Raw genomic sequence first — 13,904 nt, 5'->3', positions numbered from 1 at the left:
CACTTATTCTCTTCACTTTATGAAGCACAGATCTTCACTTATTCTCTTCACTTTATGAAGCACAGATCTCCACTTATTCTCTTCACTTTATGAAGCACAGATCTTCACTTATTCTCTTCACTTTATGAAGCACAGATCTCCACTTATTCTCTTCACTTTATGAAGCACAGATCTTCACTTATTCTCTTCACTTTATGAAGCACAGATCTCCACTTATTCTCTTCACTCCGCTGCAAATTGCAAGAGGCATTGCGAGGCCACTTGAGGCTTCTTAATTATGCCTTGTGATGTTCCTTGGGCGGTGAAATATTGAAGTTTTACGTTGCTCTTCGGGGTGGAAAAATATGCAGAAATTTAAGGCACTGATTCATAAATGTAACTCAATGCCTAAATTTTGTGCAGGAATTTTGCAGATGTCCATAATGTTCGATATAGAAATGATTCAACTTTTGTTTAGGATTGGACTTCATGGCCGATGAATTGTTAGAAAAAGTTGCAGTTGTTGCCAGGCAGGGAACATAGAAACTGTCGTTTCTCGCGTAATTTATTCTGCATCTGAAGATCTATTAATAATGAATCTAATTATTTGAATAATGAATATTCATATCTACAATTTCATTCATTTATCGTGGAATGTAAAAATAGTTTATCTTGTTGTGTCACAATTGTTTTTGCCTAACATTATATATTTATCATGGAATGATAAAACGTGCACTGTACGAATTGATCATTGACCTTTATCGTAAAAAATCAACATGATTTCAAAAAGGCAGAATAAGCTCGTGAAAATTTTTTTTCTTGAACGCGTGAAAATAAAAAGCCCAAACTTGGGTAATTACGTGGAGGAAATATTCAGAAAGCGGCGGCGAGATGACATCTTCGAGGAAGAGTCTGGCAGTAAACGCGACCGTCCTGAAACATTTGAGCAGCTTGGGCAGATAAGAAGCTGTTTGTGCTGCACAACACCTACCGGCACACTCACCGGCACCAGCACAATATCTTCTCAAGCAATGTGTTCTATGAGCACAATATCCTCTCAAGTACACTATCCTTCCCAGCATACTATCCCTCCCAAAAAATATTACTTCTAAAACAATATCCATCCCAATAAATCTTTCTCTCAAAACAATATCCATATCAGCCCATTATCCTTTCCAGCACAGTGTCCCTCCCAGCACAATATTCCTCTCAAAACAATATCCATCCAAACAATATACCCTAAAACAATATCCATCTCAAAAAATCTCGCACTCAAAAGTCAAAACAATATCCATGCCAGCACAATATCCTCTCAAGCACAGTGTCCCTCCCAGGCCAATATCCCTTTCGAAACAATATCCATCCAAACAGTATACGGTACCACCCTAAAACAATATTACTTCTAAAACAATTTCCATCCCGAAAACATCTCTCAAAACAATATCCATGCCAGCACAATGTCTTTTCAAACACAGTGTCCCTCCCAGCACAATATATGTTTTACACACGTAACCTTACGAACAAAAAATCATTAGAAAACAATATCCTTTCCCGTACAATGACCCTCTTAAAACAATATCCTTGCGTCCTATAATTGAAGCGGAGACAATCTCACTGATCGCACAATCAAATCTCATCAAGAAGTGATTGTCAAGTCACATCAAAAGAAGATTACGACATAACAATCAATTTCTGAGCGGAAAAACAAGCTTTACAACCGAAGTTTTTTCCAGCTCACACGAGCTTCAAAACTGCATTTTCTTTCATTTTACACGCGCTAGGCTCCAACAACTGATCAGGAAACAATTTCATTTCGAAGACACCGGAATTTCACTGTATATTTAGAATTCATTTTAGAAAAAATCCAATACTGCTAAAAGCGGCAGGGACGATCCTAGCATTTCAAGTTGTCGTATCTAACACGATTACTCTAATAATAACTACATTTGACTATTTTTATACCAAATTATTTTTAACTTGCAAGATTTGCTTCTAAATTTTGACATTTGTATTTGCTATTAAATATGTAGTTTTCAACATTCTCATTAGCAAACGAAATCTTTGCTTTTATTCTTCACCTCTTGCGCGATGGTTCTTCATTTCATATCGATTAATGAAATAATAATAGTGTAATTTGTAATGGTGTTCATAATAATGTAATTGACAGCATTTCAGTATACTATAATGTAGTCTATAATAATATACTACTATAATATAATATTGGCATAATCAGGCTGACGTTCTTCATTTATGCAAGTTTGATTGAAGACCGGAGCATACTTTATTTTTTGTATTTATTATATTTTTTCAACGAGTCGAACGAAATTCATGTTTATACATAAATATATATAATATAGTATACTATAATAAATAATATAGTATATACTAATATGATATTGTATAAGCTTTTTTTAATTATTACTCTGAAATCGCTTTTTTTGTCAAAAAGTGACACTAAACAGAATGGTAGGAATAATTGAACATACAAAACAAACAATGCAAAAGCAAATATACATAAGAATGGTACAGCATACAAATTAAACAAAATGACCTCACAGGTATGAGCATACAAATTATACAAAATGACCTCACAAGTATTAGCATACAAATGATACAAAGGAGAAGTGTTTGGGCACACAAATAACACAAAATATATAAGGATTATACTAAGCAAAAGTGTATTGGCACACAAATAACAAAACATACAAGGATGATACAAAGCAGAAGTGTGCGGGCACACAAATAACACAAAACATACAAGGATGATACAAAGCAGAAGTGTGTGGGCACACAAATAACACATATAAAGTACACACAACACACCTCCTTGACACGACGCTCTAAGCGCAGTACGTGCCAGCGGTTGTCATCAAAGCGCGTCTTGTCAGGCCCGATGATCACCTCGATGGGGTCCCCGCCCATGTCCAGCGTCACGTGCACAGCGCCCTCACGTAGCGCTACGTTCACGTAGTCCTTGCCGTCACCTGCGTACATATTTCTATCTATAATATTATTTGAATACGTGCTAATAAACGATAATATCATTTGAATACGTGGTAAGATATTATAATATTATTTGAATATGTGGTAATAAATTATAATATTATTTTAATATGTGGTAAAAAAGTATAATATCATTTGAATACGCGGTAAAAAAATTATAATATTTGAATACATGATAATATTTACAAACATTTTGTATATTTGTATACGAGGACCCACATTTGTATGTCCTTGTTGTCACCTGCGTAGATCGTGATATTTGTATCTATAATATTATTTGTATGCTTGGTAGTATTTACAAAAATGGTAATATTCGTTCGTATAGGTATATATTATACATAAAAGATCTTACGTGGCGTTGTCTTTGCCGTAGTAATATTGACATAGATTTTTTTTATTACAGGAAAATTTTCATAAGATTACCTAACTTCAAATTTTTAGTATTTTTATGCACCTATGGAAATATTTGTACACATGGAAATTTGTCTATGCTCGAAAATATTACTATACTTAAAAATATCTGTTGCATGCAAAAATAACTAAAAGGGCGCGGGCGCAGCCACGTGCGCGTAGTTATGCCAAGGTGATATTTACATAGTGAATCACTGGTAAAATATAACTAAAATAAATAAAAATCTTATACAATTTTCAGGTGTTGCCTTGGGTTTAATTCATCTTGGAAGAAGAGAGGGCACTGCTAAAATGTACATGTGGTGATTTGTACTGGCGCTTTGATACGATTAGTAATATAATTCAAATACAATATAAAATTATATAATATAATTATAATGAGGTAGGTTCATCTATCATGCAATATACGTTAACGGAGGAGCTTCAATTGAAAAACTTTCGACTGAAGATCAGGGCAGTAATTCAACTAAATCTGACCGTTCACATTGAAGGATACAAGCTAGGATCTTTCAGTACAATGGCGTCAGTGTCACACAATTTTATTTTCAATGTCGAAAATGCTTATTTTAAATGTCAAAAAATCTTAGCCGAGAGTGCAATATTATTGCTAAATTCAGTGTGCTTTGCTGTAATCAAGCGTCTTTTCCTGTACTGCAGTATCAGGTCTCTCGCAAGCTAACCTTCGTCTTAGAGTTCCAATGATGAAAATCTCAGTCTATTTCTTAACATTTGAAGCTCAGTCAATTAGGTAAAAATTGAAGCTCAGTCAATTAGGTAAAAATTGAAGCTCAGTCAATTAGGTAAAAATTGAAGCTGAGTCAATTAGGTAAAAATTGAAGCTGAGTCAATTAGGTACAAATTGAAGCTGAGTCATTAGGAAAAATTGAAGCTCAGTCAGTTAGGTACAAACTGAAGCTCAGTCAATTAGGTACAAATTGAAGCTGTTGAATTGAATTGAAGCTAATTAGGTACACATTGAAGCTCAGTCAATAAGGAACAATTTGGAGCTTAGCCAATTAGGAACAAATTGAAGCTCAGTCAATTAGGTACAAATTGAAGCTCAGTCAATTAGGCAAAAACTGAAGCTCAGTCAATTAGGTACACATTGAAGATCAGTCAATTAAGTAAAAATTGAAGCTCAGTCAATTAGGTACAAATTGAAGCTCAGTCAATTACGTAAAAATTGAAGCTCAGTCAATTAGCTAAAAATTGAAGCTCAGTCAATTAGGTACGAATTGAAGCTCAGTCAATTAGGTAAAAATTGAAGCTCAGTCAATTAGCTAAAAATTGAAGCTCAGTCAATTAGCTTATATAAGTTTATATAAGCTCAGTCAACCAGGTACAAATTGAAGCTCAGTCAATTAGGTCCAAATTGAAGCTCAGTCAATTAGGTAAAAATTGAAGCTCAGTCAATTAGCTAAAAATTGAAGCTCAGTTAATTAGGTAAAAATTGAAGCTCAGTCAATCAGCTGAAAATTGAAGCTCAGTCAATTAGGTAAAAATGAATGTAAGCCAATTAGTTAAAAGTTGAAACCCAGACAATTATGCAGAAACTGAAGCTCAGTCAATTGGGTAGCAGTCAAGACTAGGTCAGTGCAGACCGAATTTAACACACAATAAACAGGTCCTATTGTGTGCATAATCGCGCTCACCATGAACAAGTCGCCATAATCTTTACAAATATCTAAAGCAAGCTTATCCGTAGCGAAATTTCATTTTTTCGATAGTAATACTAAATTATTGTGGTTATAGTTTCAGTCGAAAAAAAAATTGTTTTGCGTGGATTGTAAATGAACAAGTTCTACTCCACACGAAAAAAATGAATGGGTAATAGTGTTCAAAAAGTGACATACATTCTTACTCAATCAATAAAAGTGAAGAACGGACGTAGCACTGATACGCCTTTTCCGGGCAAAAATGTATCAGGATAACCCACGCAAGGGTAAAAAGTGACTCGTAATTTAGACTTTGTTTCGCTGATTTCTCGGAGTGCAGTTAGCAGGGAAGTAAATGAGAGACCGAGGCAAGGAAGCGAGATGATCAGAGCTTGGGGATTCGGTGAGGCTAATGAGGAGCATCTCATTAAGACTCGTCTCTAATACTCTGTCGTCAGATCCCACCGTGGAATTTTTTTAATTAGTCTAATTTTCCTGATATATATTCTAATTTTCAAATGTTTATCTAACTTTAAAATAACTTAAAAACCCTCCAGGCATCTGACGTTGAACCAACATTGTTTAAACGTTGTGACGTTAAGTTTACGTCGATTAAACGTTTTGACGTTGAATTTGCGTCGAATAAACGTCGTGACGTTGAATTTACGTCGAATAAACGTTGTGATGTTGAATTTACGTCGAATAAAAGTTGCGACGTTGAATTTACGTCGATTAAACATTGTGACGTTAAATTTGCATCAATTTAACGTTGTTTAAAAGTTTTTTGCTCAGTGAGAAGGTCTCGAATGGAGAGGTGTTACGGCCGTTGCTGAGTTCTCCGAAAATATGCTAATATTTTCATAATAATAATAATGTTCATTGCACTGCACAAATTGATTAAAACTCTTATTCGCGCATAATAACAGTTTTTTTGCAGAATTTAGTCACCAAACGTTTGTAAGTTAAACGAAAGTTTTAATACGAGAAAATGTTCTCTTAGTCTTCGCATTTCTGTTTGATTTAACATGGTTATTGGTTCGTTGAAATAAACTAAGGCTGAACTACTTCCGTAAATTGTTTATATGTATCTATTTGAACCGGAAATTTGTCAACGTAACGAACAAAATCTGATACCTCCCGCAACGTTAAAGTGTCATAACCGCATAAATATTGTAAACACTAATTTTTTAAAACCCTCTCCGCAAAATTTATTGAGGCACAAATTATTAAGAAATCTTCACAGCTTTCTCCTCACTGAGAAATTAGATTGCGCAATAAACGCATTCGTATCAATTAGACAAAATACGATCCTCAGACCAGTACGTCACCCGTAAATCTTTGAATTTCTGTACCCCCGTGTTGATCGGGTAAACAATATAATTGTATGTATTAAGGTTAAAAAACGATTCCAAAACACTTAAAGTTCTTGTTAATTTTTAAATCTATGCACTAACCCGTGATGAAGGGTAGGCAAAGAAGGCATTCTTATCAAATTAGAATAAAAATACGTCGACAAAAACACTCATCATCACCGATTAATCTTTAAATCTGCACTTACCTGTGAAGAAGGCAGGGCAAAGAAATAATTCTTATAGAATTAGATTAAAAATACGCTAAAAACACTTAACAACATCACCTATAAATCTTTAAATCTCTGCACTGACCCGTGAAGAAGAGCAGACCCGCAGGAAATCTCTGCACTGACCCGTGAAGAAGAGCAGACCCGCATGAAATCTCTGCACTGACCCGTGAAGAAGAGCAGAACCGCAGGAAATCTCTGCACCGACCCGTGAAGAAGAGCAGACCCGCATGAAATCTCTGCACTGACCCGTGAAGAAGAGCAGACCCGCAGGAAATCTCTGCACTGACCCGTGAAGAAGAGCAGACCCGCAGGAAATCTTGTCTTGAAGGACAATATAAGTTTGTCTGCGTGCGCAGCCAGCAGCTCTGCACGCCCAGCCTCCGTCTCCCAGCCGATGTACTCCCGACCTCTCAGTGTCACCTCCGTGCCTGTGCGAACTGTAATGAACAAATGTTGAAAATATTATCTTGATATATTATATATTATTATCTCAAGCCACACCATGCATCATTAAGTGGCTTGTTTTAATAATGCAGTATAATGTGCTTATCTTTATATTTTATATCTTAATAAGTGGATTGTTCTAATAATGCAGTATAATACGCTTATCTTTATATTTTATATCTTTATAGGTGGATTGTTTTAATAATGCAGTATAATATGCTTATCTTTATATTTTATATCTTTATAAGTAGACGTTTTTAATAATGCAGTATAATATACAGAACTCTTTACAATGTTTTTTATAACTTAAAATTATTGTACATATTTTCCACGCCGGCATGAAGAAGCAGGGTTTCCGAGAAAAAGTTTTCCTTCACGAACTCTCAAAGTCTAAAAAATATTTATACTGCCTTCGATGAACGAGTAAAATAAATCAAGCATAAACACATCAAATTCTTAAGAAATTTAAATTTCATCGTAGCATTTTTGCTGACAACGCACGTCAAGATTTGTAATGAAAAAAGTATATGAGATATATTTGCTTAAATATATATTCTATAGAAGAAACAAAAGCATGAAGAATATTTGGATCGTTTTGAGTAGTATTAACAACAACGCCTCGGGGCCAAACCTGCCTTTTCGAAATATGATAGATAATATCATAGTAAATATGATAATATATTATAATAAATATGATAAATATGATTGACTAAATGTCACTGCAGCAAAGGCTACAATAGATCCAGTGATGGCCGAGGCTACAATAGGTCCTGTGATTTTCTTGCATTGCTTGAACTTTTGACCTCATCTTTCATTAACGGATTCATCTTTTATTCTAGAAACACTGAGTCAATGGAGGTTAGAATATCTCATGATTCACTCAAAGAAATAAACGAGTCCTACTGTCTAAATAGTGACATACTTTCTTGCCCTCAGCAGCGGACGTAGCACTGATACGCTCTGTTGACGGATCAAGCTGGGTCAGAATGACCCATTTAAGGTAAAAAAGTACATTGTTATTTAGGGTAAAAAATCCATTGGACAAATACAATTTTACTGACAAAAATTTTTTTTTTACAAATTGTGAATGAAATCAAATGGAATACAAACGAAATGTAAACGAAATCTATAATGTCCGCTAGATTATAAATAATATTAATAAATATGATTACAAAGTTAATTTAAATACATAATATACAGGATATCAATATTGTACGGAATGAGATACCATTAATGATATTATATATGAATGATATATCAATATTAGAGGGAATAAGACAACGGCCGCCCCGAGGGCTTCTAAAATTCCCCTTCCGGAGTCCGAGCGATAGAGATGAGAGGGGGAGGGAGAGAGAAGGGGAAGGGGTGAGGGTAACAAGGGGAAGTTATAAAGGGAAGTAGGAGGGGTGGAGGCGACGTGATGAATGTGATGAGTGGTGGCGGGTTGATGGCATGTTGGTAGGAAGCTGGTGGAATAGGCAGTGAATGGGTGAGAAGGTGGGGCGAGAGGGGAAAGCAGATGGGAAAGAAAGTGAGGGGAAAGAATAGGGAGAGGGGAAAGAAGAATAGGGAGAAGGTGAGGAGAAGAGAGGGGAGGGAAAGTGAGGGGAGGGGAGGTGAGGGGAAGAGAAGGTGAGGGAAAGAGAAGGAAGGGAAAGTGAGGGGAGGGGAGGTGAGGGGAAGAGAAGGTTAGGGGAAGAGAAGGTGAGGGAAAGAGAAGGAAGGGAAAGTGAGGGGAGGGGAGGTGAGGGGAAGAGAAGGTGAGGGGAAGAGAAGGTGAGGGGAAGAGAAGGGAGGGGAGGGGAGGGGTTATGTAAACACACCGCCCGTCACGGGTCGCCGAGCGAAGCAATCTCCGATCTGCAGTGACGCGGCCTGAGCTGGCCGGTTGAATGGGAGGCTGCATGGGTTGCACTCAAAAAAGGGTTGAGAAGGGATAGACCGGTTGAGAAGGGTTGAATCAAGATACACTGGTTGCAAGGGTGGTGTCAGGATATGCTGGTTGTAAGGGTGGTGTCAGGATATGCTGGTTGTAAGGGTGGTGTCAGGATATGCTGGTTGTAAGGGTGGTGTCAGGATAGACTGGTTGTAAGGGTGGTGTCAGGATATGCTTGTTAGACGGGTTGCATTGGGATAAACTGTTGGAAGGGTTGCATTGGAACAGGCCGATTGGAAGGGTTGAATCAAGATGGGTGGTCATATGGGTTGCATCGGAATCTGCTGCTTGTTAGGTTACTAAGTGTTTGGTTGAATAAAAAGAGTCAGGTAAAATGTTCAAGTCTTGCATCTTTGCGATAACGCATGTGAAGCCAAACTAGTTTTCAGACCCAGAAAGTCTACGGATTTGGCGGCCAGTATTTCAATATCTCGAGTCTCTGTGTCTGGGGTCTCACACAGAAGTGAATAAAACGAAATATATTTCCTGAGCTGAAATTAAAAATAAAACATGATAATAAATGTATGACTCAATTGAAATCATATTTGTGGACTTCAAAATAAGCTTAGGGAAATCAAACATTCATGATGACATTATTTATTTAGATGATATGGATATAGACAATGACGTCATATCTATTCCACATGCATATCAATAAACCCTGGAAGTTAATTATTAAGTGAATTACTCGTTTTTATACATGATACATGCAAGGCTCTTGGTTCCTATGATGCCCGAACAAAAAGAAAACAATTTGTGCATTATTCCAGGCTGGCTTTTACTGAAGTGAGATAAGTATAGCGCTTGAAGCATATAGCTTAAGAGGCCTCCCTCATTAGCCTGCTGCTCGTTATAGTGGCACACTACAGCAGGCGCTCCACTTAGCGAACTTGTTGGGCTAAATTGCCAATAAAGCTTGGCTTAGTCGCTTCCTCAAGACACATCACATACCGTGCATCACATACCATGCATCACATACCGTGCATCACATATCGTGCATCACATACCGTGCATCACATACCGTGCATCACATACCGTGCATATCACATACCGTGCATCACATACCGTGCATCACATACCATGCATCACATACCATGCATCACATACCTTGCATCACATACCAAGCATCACATACCAAGCGTCACATACCACGCATGCATCATGACTCAGGTTTTCGAATAACATCTTAGCAAGTAATCTCAAATTAGATAGAAATTTTCAACTGTCCTATGTCAGTCGAAACCAGAAGTAAGGCGAAATTCGCTATTGGCCTCGTAGTGAGAACATTTCAAATTGTACTTATGAGATAAATAAAATAATCCTGCTTATATTTACCTTCTAAACACTGTAATCTCAACTAGACATCATCAATAAAACTGCATTTCAGTTCAAAGACAATAAAGAATCCTCCAATAATGTCGTACACCGGCCAAAGACATTTTATTTTCACGTTTGGTCAGAGGCGGAAAATAAAAGCATTTTTGACGCGCGCGCAGCAATCAACTGATGCGTCCACGCGGGCGGCATTCCGTTCTGCTGCGCACAAATGCCTGCTCCTTACTTTTAGGCGCATTTCCCTTGTGCGAGTTTATTTTAAGCGCATTTCCCTCTTGTCCCTTTATTTTAGGCGCATTTCCCTCGCGCAAGTTTATTTTATGTGCATTTTCCACCTGTCCCTTTATTTTAAGCGCATTTCCCTGTTGTACTTTTATTTTAGGCGCATTTCCCTGTTGTACTTTTATTTTAGGCGCATTTCCCGACTAAGAATTTATTTTAGGCGCATTTCCATCTTGTCCCTTTATTTTAAGCGTATTTCCCGATTACGAATTTATTTTAAGCGCATTTCCCTCTTGTTCTTTTACTTTTGGCCCATTTTCCTCCTGCGCTTGTATTTCATGCGCTTTTTTTTCGTGCCATGGCATGCGTGTCACCTGATGCCATTTTTTCTCTGACCAAACTGATTCAGGATGACACACCATAGCACATCAAAGGAAAAAATGCCAAAGTCACACTCATTTCTTTGGGAGCGGGTTCCCTAGGATAACATTTATGTGAAGCAAACAGATGACAGATGAAAGAAATGTATGTATTTTCAATAATTATCAAGACATTTTTTTATAGTGTCGTGATTGATTCAAATATCGGTCAATTAAAATGCATCAATCAGTGACGAAATTACTTGATAAAAAATAAACGAATAAGCAAATAGACGAAATGAATAACTGTCAAGAGTTTCTTTACGACCCTAATTTTAAATTATAGTGATAAAGAAATAAAATCAAGTTTTCACTGGAATAATACTTTACATTAAATGATACTCCAAAACATTTCTATATTGTAAAAATATTATGATGGACTGGAAGTGGACCAGCCATTTATAATAGGTAAATCCGACGGGAAGAAAGGCCTTCGCGATATTGATGATATCTTCGCGAGGTCCAAGTTGGGCGATGAGCTTCTCAAATGCAGAAATATCGTCGCTTCAGGCAAATGAACGGCCAATATTTCTTCTTCATTGTATTTGCAACGAGGAATGATCGCACAAGGGATTCGCCTCGACGCAAATTTAAAAATTTCCTGAGATAACTTGTCGCTGGGAGGAAAGCCTTGGGAAATTTTATGTTTTTATATGCGTTTGAAAAGAGGCCTGCGGTGCCCTGCATTGAAAATTATGAATATATAGGCCTGGTGAGAGGATGAGAATCCAGGAATTTTGTTAATGTTGTTCATGAGAACGATAATGCAATAAAGTCAAGTTGAGTACTACTTCATGGGTCAAAACTTTGATCATCAAACTTGAATCAATTTGATCTCCAAACTTGAATCAATTCAATCACCAAACTTTGATCGATTCGAAAATCAATGATAATGACAACCATATCAGATTTTAAGTGTAATGAAGTGGTCTAAGTGAGTGATAAAATAGTCTAAGTGAGTAATGGAGTGACCTAAGTGAGTAATAAAGTAGTCTAAGTGAGGAATGGTATGGTGTAAGTGAGTAATGGTGTGGTCTAAGTGAGTGATGGTGTGTGGTCTAAGTGAATAATGTATGGTGTAAGAGAGTAATGGTGCATGTGTGGTCTAAGGGAGTAATGGTGTGTGGTCTAAATGAGTAATGTATGGTGTAAGTGAGTAATGGTATGGTGTAAGTGAGTAATGTATGGTGTAAGTGAGTAATGGTGTGGTCTAAGTGAGTGATGGGGAGCACACGATTGTTTACTGCGCAATAAAAGATCAATACAATGAAAATTCAAGCAAAAAACACACACAATAAAGCAGCCAATTAACGGCAAATACACGTATAAACAAACCAAATTATACGCCGTACGTATAACACGTATACGTATATAACTTTCCGGTTAGATTTTCAGGACAATAAATCCTGAGCCAATAAAATCCGATCTTTTTGTTTCTATTTTCTTCGTTTGAAGAAGTAACTTCCGTTAATGTAAAGCAGATAACCTGCAGCATGTAAAGCAGGTAACCAGCAGCATGTAAAGCAGGTAACCAGCAGCATGTAAAGCAGATAACCTGCAGCATGTAAAGCAGATAACCTGCAGCATGTAAAGCAGATAACCTGCAGCATGTAAAGCAGCTAACCTGCAGCATGTAAAGCAGCTAACCTGCAGCATGTAAAGCAGATAACCTGCAACAGATACTTCGCAAGCCAAACAAGATAAACATACGACCACGGTTAGGTTAGCATTCAGCCAAACGATCAGCCAAGCAGCCTAGCATCCAGTCAAGCAGCCTAGCGTCCAGCCAAGCAGCCTAGCATCCAGTCAAACAGCCTAGCGTTCAGCCAATCGATCAGCAAAGCAGCCTAGCATAAAGCCAAGCTTCTAGAAAAACGATCAGCCAAGCAGCCAGCATCCTGCCAAACAATCAGCCAAACAGCCTAGCAACAAGCCAAGCTGTCTAGAATCAAGCTAAGAGATCAGTCAAGCATCTAACCAAACGATCAGCCAAGCAGCCCAACATCCAGCCAAACAATCAGTCAAACAGCCGAGCAATAAGCCAATCGGTCTAGAATCAAACTAACAGATCAGACAAGAATCTAGTCAAGCGATCAGCCAAGCATCTAGTCAAGCGATCAGCCAAGCATCTAGTCAAGCGATCAGCCAAGCATCTAGTCAAGCGATCAGTCAAGCATCTGTTCAAGCAATCAGTCAAGCATCTAGGCAAGTAGTCAGCCAAGCATCTCATCAAGCGATCATTCAATCCTCTACTCAAGCGATCAGCCAAGCATCTAGTCAAGCGATCAGCCAAGCATGCAGCCAAACGATCAGTCAAGCATCTAGTCAAGCGATCAGCCAAGCAAGCAGCCAAGCCCATGAGGCCCCTAGGCCCCATAAAAGGGCGTGCCTGAGCGAGCAACTTTGATTGTGGGGCGCACGGAGATTACCGGGACTTATGAGGCCCTCTCCGTGGCCTCAGGCGGTCGAGGCCTGGCCTCATAAGTGTGCCTTGCGCCTCTAAAAAAATAAGCATGGAAGGCCCAACAGAAGTGAATGTGGGAATATAATGCAATAGAGTATTAAAAACCTGGCGAATATATGCGCATTTTTTCCTTTTTAAACAGATGGTTAAACTATGGCGAAAACATACATTTTATTGTCGATTTGTAATAATGGTCGTTTTTTACATTTCAATTTAATTACACTTCAATTCAAGAGACTTAGGAAAATGCATGGGTCAAATTATCCAAATAATGACTCACTTTCTCACCAAAGGCACCGGCAGAGAACGGACACACTCTTCTCACACAGACAAAGAAATAAGAGCGACAAGCGACTGTTTAAGACAAAGAAACTAACTTTTTCCAGTGCAGACGTCAGTAGGCAATGGCACTTACTCAGGCATAAGCTGCAGCGAACTGACACGGACAAACATA

At 37.8% G+C, this 13,904-nt stretch overlaps 1 protein-coding gene across 1 annotated transcript in view; it reads right to left on the bottom strand.

Annotated features, from left to right (window-relative positions):
• LOC108680373 (neurexin-1) overlaps positions 1 to 8,980 on the bottom strand; it is a 51,117-nt gene extending 42,137 nt beyond the window's left edge. Inside the window, exons 1-4 of the mRNA XM_047882139.1 lie at positions 8,354 to 8,980; positions 7,993 to 8,050; positions 6,918 to 7,067; positions 2,803 to 2,963 (exon numbers count right to left, since the gene is read on the bottom strand). Coding sequence (XP_047738095.1) covers positions 2,803 to 2,963; positions 6,918 to 7,067; positions 7,993 to 8,050; positions 8,354 to 8,980 — 996 coding nt within the window. The remainder of the gene's footprint in view (positions 1 to 2,802; positions 2,964 to 6,917; positions 7,068 to 7,992; positions 8,051 to 8,353) is intronic.
• Positions 8,981 to 13,904: the final 4,924 nt, after the last annotated feature.

Source organism: Hyalella azteca, unplaced genomic scaffold, assembly GCF_000764305.2.
Source record: "Hyalella azteca isolate HAZT.00-mixed unplaced genomic scaffold, Hazt_2.0.2 contig9715, whole genome shotgun sequence".
Lineage (NCBI taxonomy): Eukaryota > Metazoa > Arthropoda > Malacostraca > Amphipoda > Hyalellidae > Hyalella > Hyalella azteca.
Note: the sequence above shows the minus strand (reverse complement) of the source record. Positions and strands in the feature narration are given on the sequence as shown.